This window comes from Vombatus ursinus, unplaced genomic scaffold (genome assembly GCF_900497805.2).
Source record: "Vombatus ursinus unplaced genomic scaffold, bare-nosed wombat genome assembly UNPS02005286.1, whole genome shotgun sequence".
Taxonomy (NCBI): domain Eukaryota; kingdom Metazoa; phylum Chordata; class Mammalia; order Diprotodontia; family Vombatidae; genus Vombatus; species Vombatus ursinus.
Window position 1 is genome coordinate 3,705,509 of NW_020945064.1, and position 10,121 is coordinate 3,715,629.

General features: G+C 47.1%; 2 protein-coding genes across 2 annotated transcripts; one reads left to right on the forward strand and one right to left on the reverse strand.

Moving 5' to 3' along the window:
• Nucleotides 1–44: 44 nt before the first annotated feature.
• NIP7 (nucleolar pre-rRNA processing protein NIP7) lies at nt 45–3,498 on the reverse strand. The gene is made up of 5 exons (XM_027847660.1): nt 3,378–3,498; nt 2,707–2,793; nt 2,455–2,593; nt 1,179–1,319; nt 45–648 (listed from the first exon to the last, which is right to left on the reverse strand). Exons 1-5 carry the CDS (start codon nt 3,431–3,433, stop codon nt 529–531), a joined length of 543 nt encoding a protein of 180 aa, XP_027703461.1. The 5' UTR covers nt 3,434–3,498; the 3' UTR covers nt 45–528.
• Nucleotides 3,499–3,712: 214 nt separating this feature from the next.
• COG8 (component of oligomeric golgi complex 8) lies at nt 3,713–9,554 on the forward strand. The gene is made up of 5 exons (XM_027847709.1): nt 3,713–4,086; nt 4,909–5,116; nt 6,114–6,938; nt 7,934–8,102; nt 8,858–9,554. The coding sequence occupies exons 1-5, from the start codon at nt 3,713–3,715 to the stop codon at nt 9,130–9,132; spliced, it is 1,851 nt and encodes a 616-aa protein (XP_027703510.1). The 3' UTR covers nt 9,133–9,554.
• Nucleotides 9,555–10,121: the final 567 nt, after the last annotated feature.

The following is a 10,121-nucleotide window of genomic DNA, read 5'->3' on the forward strand; positions in this document are numbered from 1 at the left end:
TATCAGGCCCTATGCCAAGGAGCAAGAAGTGACTTCATTCCATATAAAGCATGGTATTCAATTTAATCAGTATCAAACAAAAGAGGTTCAGAATGTCTCACTTTCTTGTTAGACAAGCACTCACCCTGCACCTGCTTACAAGGAAAGCTCAGATTTCTTCCCCACTTTTGCCCCAAGTACTTTATCTCCAATTTGATCCTCACAACAACCCCGTGGGGTAGGTGGATCTAGTGAAGTAAGCTGCACGGGATCACCTGGGGCTAAGTGTCAGAGAGGACAATCATTCAAGGCTTATTAAGCACCTACTATGTGCCAGGCACTGTGCTAAGCACCAGATTCAAACCCCAGTCTTCCAACTTCCGAGTCCAGGGTTTGACGCACTAGGCCCCAGGGCCTCTGCAATGGTAAGAACGGCCAACAGAAGACCAAGTGCATCCACAAGTCCTGGCGTAGGTCGGTAAGAGGGTGGACTGGTAGTTCAGCGGCTCCCACAAGAAAAAAATCTTGGTCACAAGTCCGTAAGATGCATTAAATCAGCGTGTCTTCATGACGCACGTATTCCCCAATGTCAGCCTGGTGAAACACAACGATTGCCATGGGGTCCACCTTCCTGCAGTCCTGCGTGGACTTGGCTGCCACACCAAAACCCTGGAGATTGACCAGAAAGGACGATGATTCCCGAGGCGCTGTGCTCTATCCATCCCCCTCGTTTCACGGCCTGGTGATTCTATTAATGTGAGGACGCCCTCGAAAAGGTATGCTCCCAAATGCTGCCCTCTACAGTCGGTGGTTTTATGAACCGCTCTGACCAAAAAGTCCTCATCCCCGCCCCCACCGGTAGCCCTGCTGTTAATGAGCTCTCTGCACTTAACAAGCTAGTCCTCAGACGGTCTGCATGTGGGGCCGCAATGGAAGCCTTTCTAAGAGCGGCACAACCTGCCGGAGAGTATGCTTCTCTGGCACAGTCTTTGAGAACTCAGGGTCACCTCTAGGTCCCAAGGAAGGGTTACTGCAGTACCTCAGTGAAAGGTGATTCCCAAATGTTGGCACTGCCTTTGCCTGACATGGAAACTTAGCCAGTACTATAAGACAAAACCCCTAAATTTTCTTTGAATGCATAAAGGGTATAAATTTTCTTTTTTCTAAAAAGAACTAATGCATCTACCACTTCTACTCACCAAAGGGACATCTGCCATGGAGTACACCACCAGTCCCTGATACTGATTAGTATTTTCTGTGATTCGACCCAGGCCAGACTTTAACACATGGTTCCCATACAAGAATGACTGCTCTGCTCCAGGTTTCACCCATACTTTATGCTACAAGAAAGAATATTCATCTAAATGAGACATCAAATTAGTATTTATGTTTACATCCCAATAGTTGAACCGACTGCTAGCTCTTGGGTTATTTTTCTCTTGATGGAATTTAAAAAAAAAAGACAGGTACAGAGTACAATGAAGAAGGGAGCAAAAGTCCCTTCAGATTGTTAATTTCGTCCTGTTTCACAGGGATTAGTAACGAGAAAATACTTTCCTTGGTCATGAGGCCGAATGGTAACAGAACTTCTAAAAACCTTTGCTCACTCCATTTGAATCTCCAAGGAGTCAAATTCTTCTGATCCCAGTAAGACAAGGTCAAAAAGTACTTAAAATCTTCAACGAAGACACTCTGAGGTACAAAGGTAATTGAGGCAGGCACAAAGATAATAGCAACTGCCAACAGGGGTCAGTGATCTCTCAATGACAAAAGACACACCTTACAACCAGAGCAGCTTTTTATAAAGTTTGGTGGTTGCATAAGCTCCTTTGTCTACAACAAAGGCAAAGGGTGGAAACACAACTGGCAAGAGGAATCTCCAGATTTGGGCAAAAGGGAAAATACAGAATAAGTCAACGTTCTCTGCAAAGTCCCAAGATAGATACCATCTCCCATACCAGAGAGACGTAGTACTAAGAAAAACATCTCCCAACCGGTCTGAATCTGAATCATCCACCTTCCTTATCTCCCTCAGGAAACTGGACCAGCTTGCAGCCTTAAGATTTGGGTACAAAAAAAAATAGATTTGGGTAAATAAGCTCTTATAAACTCTGCTGTTTAAGGCCTACTGTATTTAATTCAAATGGGATTCATAGATATTAGTTTCACTGATTAACTAAAAACTCTTAACAATCAAGCAGTAATCAATAACCAATTTTATACCAAAAACTATCTTTCCTCCTCCCACTATGGAATCTAAATTTTACGAATACATTAGAGATCATCTACTCCAACCCCCTCGTTTTATAGCTCAAGGAAAGCTGAGATTCACATCCAGTTCTGCCAAAGCCAAAACCAAAGCATTTCCCAGTGTACTGGGATGACCAGAGCCACTAATGTGGTGCAATCCTGGACACTTAAGACCTCCTGCAGACTGCTGAAAACAATTTCCTCAACATTGAAACAACTGCCTACCTTTGCATAGGGTGCCAGGTAATCCAGGGCAGTGATGTGCAATCTGAACTTCTGGGTCTTAGTGAACTTCCCAAAGCAGGTCCCCAGAGACACAAGCTTCTCCCGGGAGATATTGACTGCCAGCTTCAGAATCTTCTCACTGCCGGGCAATGGAGACAAACACAGGCGGCATAAGCAGTGCTCTCAGGCTCTCTGAGTCTCCCAAACACTCACCCACCAGCTCCAGATCCAGCCCAAGCCAGAAGCACTCACCTTACATAGTAGACTCTGTCTTTATGGAGCCGGAAACAGTAGGTGCCATCAGGTCGGTCCACAAGCAATTGAATATTTTCTCCAATGCTGCAAACACAAAGGGAACCTCAATTCATAGGACCACAGATTTAGGACCAGAGGGGATCCCAGGACCATTGAGTCAAACACTCCTTGTTTTACAGATGAGGAAACTGAGGCCCATAAGGATTAAGTGACTTGCCCGTACAAACACTTGCCCGGGGCTAGTGTGTGAGACAGGGTTCGAAACTAGGTCTTCCTGATTTCTGGCACAACAGTCCAGGCACCCTGTGTCTCTCACAGCAGAATTCCCTTTCATTTTACGGTCAATCTATCAATTAATCAACATTCATTAAGTGTTTACTGTGTGCCAGGCACTGTGCTAAGCGCTGGGGCCACAAAGAAAAGAAAGACAAGACAGTGCCTGCCCTCAAAGGGCTTACCATCTAGCTTACAGATAGGGAGGACGAGGTCCAGGGCCTGCCGGGGGTCACCCGGCTGGGAGGCAGGGGGCCGAGGCAGGCCCGGCTCTCCGGGCTTCCCCCGAGCCCACGTGTCCCCTCCCTCAACCTTCGGCCCGGCCCTCCCAGGTGCCCAGTGGCCCCCGCTTCCCCTCGTTCCCCCTCGTTCCCCCTCGTTGCCCCGGTCCTCACTATTTCGAGAGCTTCTGGAACAAGGTGCTGGTCTCCTCTTCGGTCAGGGGTCGCATTTTGCACCAAGGCAAACGCAGAGCCGCACGCTTCAGACCGCCGGAAGCGGAAGTAACCTCTTTTCCCCGCCCACATTTTCATTGGCCGCTCACGTAACTCCTCCCTCCTTTGCCAAGATTTCCCGGCCGACCTCCACCGTGTACCATAGAGGCTGGGAGGACTTTCCTAGATGGGCACCGAGCTCTACGGAGGAACCAAAGGACCTCCCGGAAGAGACGTTCGTTCCTAGGCGGCTCAGCGCTTCCGCCGGGGCGGGCGGAGAACCCGGAAGCGCCAACATGGCCGGGGTGGCGGCCGGCGGGGCTGCCGCGGGGGCGGCGGCAGCGCTGGGCGAGGTGGAGGACGAGGGGCTCCTGGCCTCGCTGTTCCGAGACCGGTTCCCGGAGGGCCAGTGGCGAGAGCGGCCCGACGTGGGGCGCTACCTACGCGAGTTGAGCGGCTCGGGGCTGGAGCGGCTGCGGCGGGAGCCCGAGCGGCTGGCGGAGGAGCGGGCGCAGCTGCTGCAGCAGACGCGGGACTTGGCCTTCGCCAACTACAAGACGTTCATCCGCGGCGCCGAGTGCACCGAGCGCATCCACCGCCTCTTCGGGGACGTGGAGGCCGCCCTGGGCCGCCTGCTGGGCCGCCTGCCCAGCTTCCAGCAGAGCTGCCGGTGCGGGCCCCGCGAGGGGGAGGGGAGCCTCGGCCGCCCCCGACCGCGCCCGCCCCGGTGCCTCCCTGTAAATCGGGTGGTAACAGCCCGCCCTCCCAGAGTGGTTGCGAGCATCTCATGAGATGACGTTTGTGAAGCGCCTGCAACCCCGAAAGCGCTATGCAAATGCTAGCGTTCGTTATTTTTTTTTAGCGTTAAATAATAACAGATCCCGGAGGTGACACTCACTCCTTGGGATTCCATGAACAAGTCCCTAAACAGTTCTGAGCCACTTGTGTCCTCGTCTGTAAAATGCGGGGATCGGGACTAGATGATCCTTAGCGGCCTTCCAGCTCTAAGTGCGATAAATAGGAAAAACTGAATGAGTGAATGAAGCGTTTATCAAGGGCAAAGCATTGTGCTTTGTTTCAGCAGGATTTGAGATGTGAAATGCATTGTTTATTGCAGTGACTTGAACCAAAGTTATGATGGAGATCATGATAATGGCTGCAGTTTCTCTATTGCTTTAAGGCTGAATGAGCATTGTCCCTGCAGCAAGTTTGTGAAGGAGGAAATGCAAGGATTACTGGCTCTGTTTTACAGATGAGGAAAAGTAGGCTAGGAAAGGTGATGATTTGTCCAGCGTCACCCAGTAAATATTTTAGTTGGCATTTCAACCCCAACCTGATTCCAACAGGCAGGCCTTTTTCTGCTGCACTGTGCTGGCACTTCTGTTGGATGTGAATAGAAAATCTCTGGTTCTTTGTCCTGAACTTGGGTGAGAATGTGAGATAATTGGACTCAAGCTTTGGACTCATGTATTTATCCCTTGATTTGCAATAGGAACTTTGTGAAGGATGCCGAAGAGATTGGTTCTAACCGCCATATGAATACTCTGACCCTGAACCGGCACACAGAGATCTTGGAAATCTTGGAGATCCCTCAGTTAATGGACACCTGTGTTCGAAATAGCTACTATGAGGAGGCTCTTGAGCTTGCAGCCTATGTGCGCAGACTGGAAAGAAAATATTCTACCATCCCTGTAATCCAGGTATCACCACTGTTGTTTTAAGCTTGCCAGGTTGGGTCTCAGGTCTCTGGTGTTTTCCCTGCTACCTAACCATGCATAGAAATGTTAGCTGGAAACCCCTTAGTGTATTTACTTTATTATATGTTATTGTAATTATATATTATTTTGAGAAATAATCTGGAGCATAAATTGAAACTTGGCTTTGCTAGCAATCTACAAAATAGTTCTTAAGAAAATTTAGCTTCATAATTCCGTAAAGCATAGGAATCAGTCAACAAACCCATGCTGTTAGGCCCTCGGGCAGATGTAAAGGTTAGTTAAGACACCAGCCCTACTCTCAAGGTGCTCACATAAGATACCAATAAGGAAGCTCTTGTAGACAATATTACAAAACACATTAGGAAATTAGGAAGCAAGAGGCCTTGTCAGGTCTGAGGAAGAAGATTGTAATTCACCAGGGACATCAGAAGGCTTCTTGAAGGAGGTGGCATTGGACTTGAGTTTTAAACCATAAAGAGTAATACAGATGGAAAGCCACCTGAATGAGGGCTCGGACATGGGTACACCATGTTTGTTCGGGCAGCAAAGCATTTTCTGATTTGGCTGGAACAGAGAGCTTGAGGATGCTCAGAAGATGGGGTGTGCCAGGTTGTGGAGACCTTTGAATGCCAGGTGAAGACGTTTGATAAAATGGGTTAGAAAACATCTTCCTGACTTTGGTGCAGCCATGCTTTTTATGTTGGAGGTAGTGTGGTGTAGCAGATCGAGATCCAGCCTTGGAGTCAGAAAGCCTTCTCTCTGACACAGCCTGGCTGTGTGACCTCTATACAACTTATTTAGCATCTCAGTACCCCAGGCCACCCACTAACATTATCATTTGCAGAGGAGGTCCAATCTTCCTTGCCAGAAAAAGATTTTTAATGGGAATTCCCCATACTAATGAAATCACACATGTTCAGTCTTTTAAAAAACAAACTCTTACCATTTTCCCGCTAACCACTTCTGCTACAATTTGCAGGGCATTGTTAATGAAGTCCGTCAGTCTATGCAATTGATGCTCAGCCAGTTGATCCAACAACTTCGAACCAACATCCAACTCCCTGCCTGTCTCCGAGTTATTGGCTATCTTCGTCGAATGGACATTTTCACAGAGGCTGAGTTGCGAATCAAGTTCTTACAGGCCCGAGATGCATGGCTGCGTTCCATCCTGACCTCCATTCCCAATGAGGATCCTTATTTTCACACCACCAAGACCATCGAGGCATGTCGTGTCCACCTTTTCGACATCATCACACAGTACCGTGCCATATTCTCTGATGAGGACCCATTGCTGCCACTGGCTGCCGGTGAGCCCTCGGTGAACGAGAGCGCCATCTTCCACGGCTGGGTCTTGCAGAAGGTCTCACAGTTCCTGCAGGTGTTGGAGAGTGACCTTCAGCGTGGAGGCAGCGGCCGCCTGGACTCGCTGCTCGGCCAGTGTATGTACTTTGGGCTCTCCTTCAGCCGAGTAGGGGCTGATTTTCGGGGCCAACTTGCACCTGTGTTCCAGCAGGTTGCTTTGAATACTTTCAAGAAAGCAGTTCAAGAAGGTGTGGAGAAGTTTCAGGATGAAATGAATTCCTATACTCTTATTTCTGCTCCTGCTGCACTGCGGAGTGCGATTCCTGCTGCCGTCCCTGTGACTCAGCCTGGAACCTTGCAGCCCCCCATGGGACTGCTGGACTTCCCACCACTGGCTTGTTTCCTCAACAACATTCTGGTTGCATTCAATGATTTGCGTCTCTGTTGTCCTGTGGCACTGGCTCAGGAAGTGACTGCCTCTTTACAGGATGCCCTTGGCAAGGTGGGGAAATGCCGAGAATCATGGTGCAGTCCTTCTTTTTAGGGATCAGTTGGAAGGTCTAGAAAGCCTCTCCCTCTCTCTCTCCTTTTGACATTCCCATTCTTCCAATCCTATTTTATTTGTAGATAATGGCTTTATAAAACAGTCATGTGCAAGATCCTAGGTGAGAAGCTCTGGCTACTGGCCAGACCTGCGGACTGGAGGAGGTTCTGAACTGTCGTACCGATTCCTGGTTCAATACTAATTTTCTTATTATGGTGGTACTATTTCCTAGCACTCTTCTCTTTTTTATACGTACTTTCCTAGGACTAGTCTTCATTTTACTTACCCTCTTGTTTCAGTGTTGGTTTTTCCCTTTTGTCTCAGAGTGTGAGTAAGCATTCCAGAGCCAGACCTAGGGTAGTGAATTATGGGTAAAAATAAGCTTTTCTCTAGGCTACAGTGAACAGGACTTAGAGCTTGGCTGGTGTCTGTCTTAGCTAGGTGGAAACTAGCTTCAGCCCCTGGAGCCAGTTGTGGTGAGGAGGGAGATGGGATATTTTGCCATGTCTCTGTCTCTCTTCTCTGAGGTTTCCTGGACTTGCTGTTGCCTCAAAGAGCAAAACTCAGTAGGAAACATGTTTTATTCCTTGCTTCCTTTTTTGAGTCCATCACAGTTTGGGCTTATTCTTATGTTGGAAATAAGTCATTTTCTATATTGTCTGCATACTTGTTGCATTGGTATTGGTTTCATTGGCATTTAATACTGTGCTAAGAACTACACCAGCAATCAACAGGCAGAGACTGCTGTGAAGGTGGGCTGGTTTCAGGAGCTTGATTTGGAGCTTGAATATTAAATGCAATGAATCAGGTTTTTAAGGTATTTTTCTGTCTAAAATTTTGTCGTGTTGTACATAGCAGAGCAACTTGGGGCTTGATAGTACTTGTAGAATGTACCTCATGTGACTAAAGACAGCTTTGGGGGCTTTGTTTTGTTTTTGTTTTTGTTTTTTTAGGTAACAAAAATAATATTGGCCTTTCACCGGGCAGAGGAGGCAGCCTTCAGTAGCCGGGAACAAGAACTCTTCATCCAGTTCTGCACTGTTTTCCTGGAAGACTTAGTCCCTTACCTAAATCGCTGTCTCCAAGTCCTCTTCCCGCCGACCCAGATAGCACAGATTTTGGGTAGGAGATTGAGAACAGTGCTTTTCTGTACTTGACCTTTTTGTTTTTGTTTATTGCTCGTATTCTTCTCTGAAGAACAGGATCCATCTCTGCTGAGAGTGACAGGAATGCGAGCATCCACTAGCAATTTCAAGACCGGCATGTCTCACTGTTCACTTTGTCCTCGTAATCACTTCAGTCTTTCCGTGGGGATGCTCGTTGGCTGTGGTGACTTTATGGCTGATCCAGCTCTGCCGGAGTTGTTCCTTATTTGTAGCCCTGTGGTCATTCTTGAATTCTCATTGCATAGCATGCTTTTTGTTATGTGGTAACCATGTAGGCAGACAGAGTGACCGAGCATTTGTGAAACTCTTCTCATGTACTAGGATTACATATACAACCAAAAAGAAAGACAGTCCCTGTTCTCAAGGAGCTTACGTTTTAATGGAGAAACACAGTGGTGGGGTGGGGGTCAGGAGAAGTAGAGAAATCATCTGTCGATTCATGGGCTGGTCCAGGTTTGATGAGAGCATGGCTGACTTGGGTACTGACTCAGATGGAGATTCTGGGAAGGAACCTGCCACTTGAAAGAAGAGGAGACTGAGGATGGAGAATTGCCAGTGTCAGAAGGCTGGTGGGGGAGTCATGATCTGATGTGTCTCTAAAGATGTTAAATCATGTATCTTACTGCTTCTCTGTGGGCAGACATTGACTAATTTGCCTCTTTTCTCTTTTTTTCCCCTGCTTTCCCCACTTCCCTAACCTTTTGAACCCAGGTGTTCCACCCACTCAGCTCTCCAAGTTCAGAAGCCTTGGACATGTCAATATCCAAGTCATCCAGGAGCCCTTGGCTTTTATCTTGCCAAAGAGAGAGACAGTTTTTCTATTGGATGAGAAAGGACTGGAACAAGAGATCATAGCTCCAGCTCCAGAACTTATAGAACAGGAACCTAGTCTGGCATCTGCTCCTGAAACTTCCCTAGAGAATACAGAAGAGGAAAGTGCCCTGGGGGACCCTTTGCCATCTGACCCTCCTTCGACTGGGACCTAGTGCGAGGGTAGCTAGTGCCTCCTCCTTAAACATCTGCAGAGTTTGGGACCTGTGCCTCCTGGAGTCGATAATTTCTTGACTGGATATACATCTGCAAGACCCAGTACCATCTCCAAGCTCTGTCTGACCCTGTCCTACAACTTGAACCCTTTTACCCAGAATCTGGGTGGGCCTATATTATATGCAGGGATTTTGGAGGAAGAATGTTTGTTAACGGTGCTGTGGCCTGACCACATTGACTTCTTGTGATTGAATTTACCTCTAGCAGGCCTGTGGCCTTTTTTCTGAGACTGTCCCTGAGGAGGTGACATAGGAATACACATATACAGAAAGGGAGTTGTGGAGTAACTCTTTGGGTTTGAAAATAGATTGGGTGGCATATAAAGATATATAATAAATAAAAAATATTTTAGCCATGATGACTGACTTACTCGATATACCTTTGCTGCTCTTACTACTAATAGCTGACCTCAGTATAGTGCTTAAAGGTTTGCAAAGTGCTTTACATATATCATTTGAAATATCATTTGATCTTCACAATAACCCTGTAAGATAGATGGTGTGACTTTCCCCATTTTACAACTGAGGAAAGGTTCCAGACTTAGTCCAGGTCACTTCAGTGAGTAAATGTCTGAAACAGGATTCTGACTTGGGCCATCTCTACTGTAAGTTCCACTAGGACCCACAGCTACTCTTTCATCTTATGTGAATAACTTTGTGAAAGGAGGAGGATGGACTAGGTCAGGGATTGTTAACCTTTTTTGTGTGTGTCCTAGCTCTTTTTGGCAGTCAGAATACTCTTTTAAATGTATAAGAAAAGATGCATAGGACTACAAAGGAAACCAATTATATTTAAGCGTAGTTATTAAAATGTTTTTTAAAAACATGGGTACACAAACAACCAATTCAGCCAAAATGAGGAGTTCAGAAAACTGGGAAAACGTTTTACCATATTTCTCTGATAAAGGTCTCTTCTCTAGTACACAGGG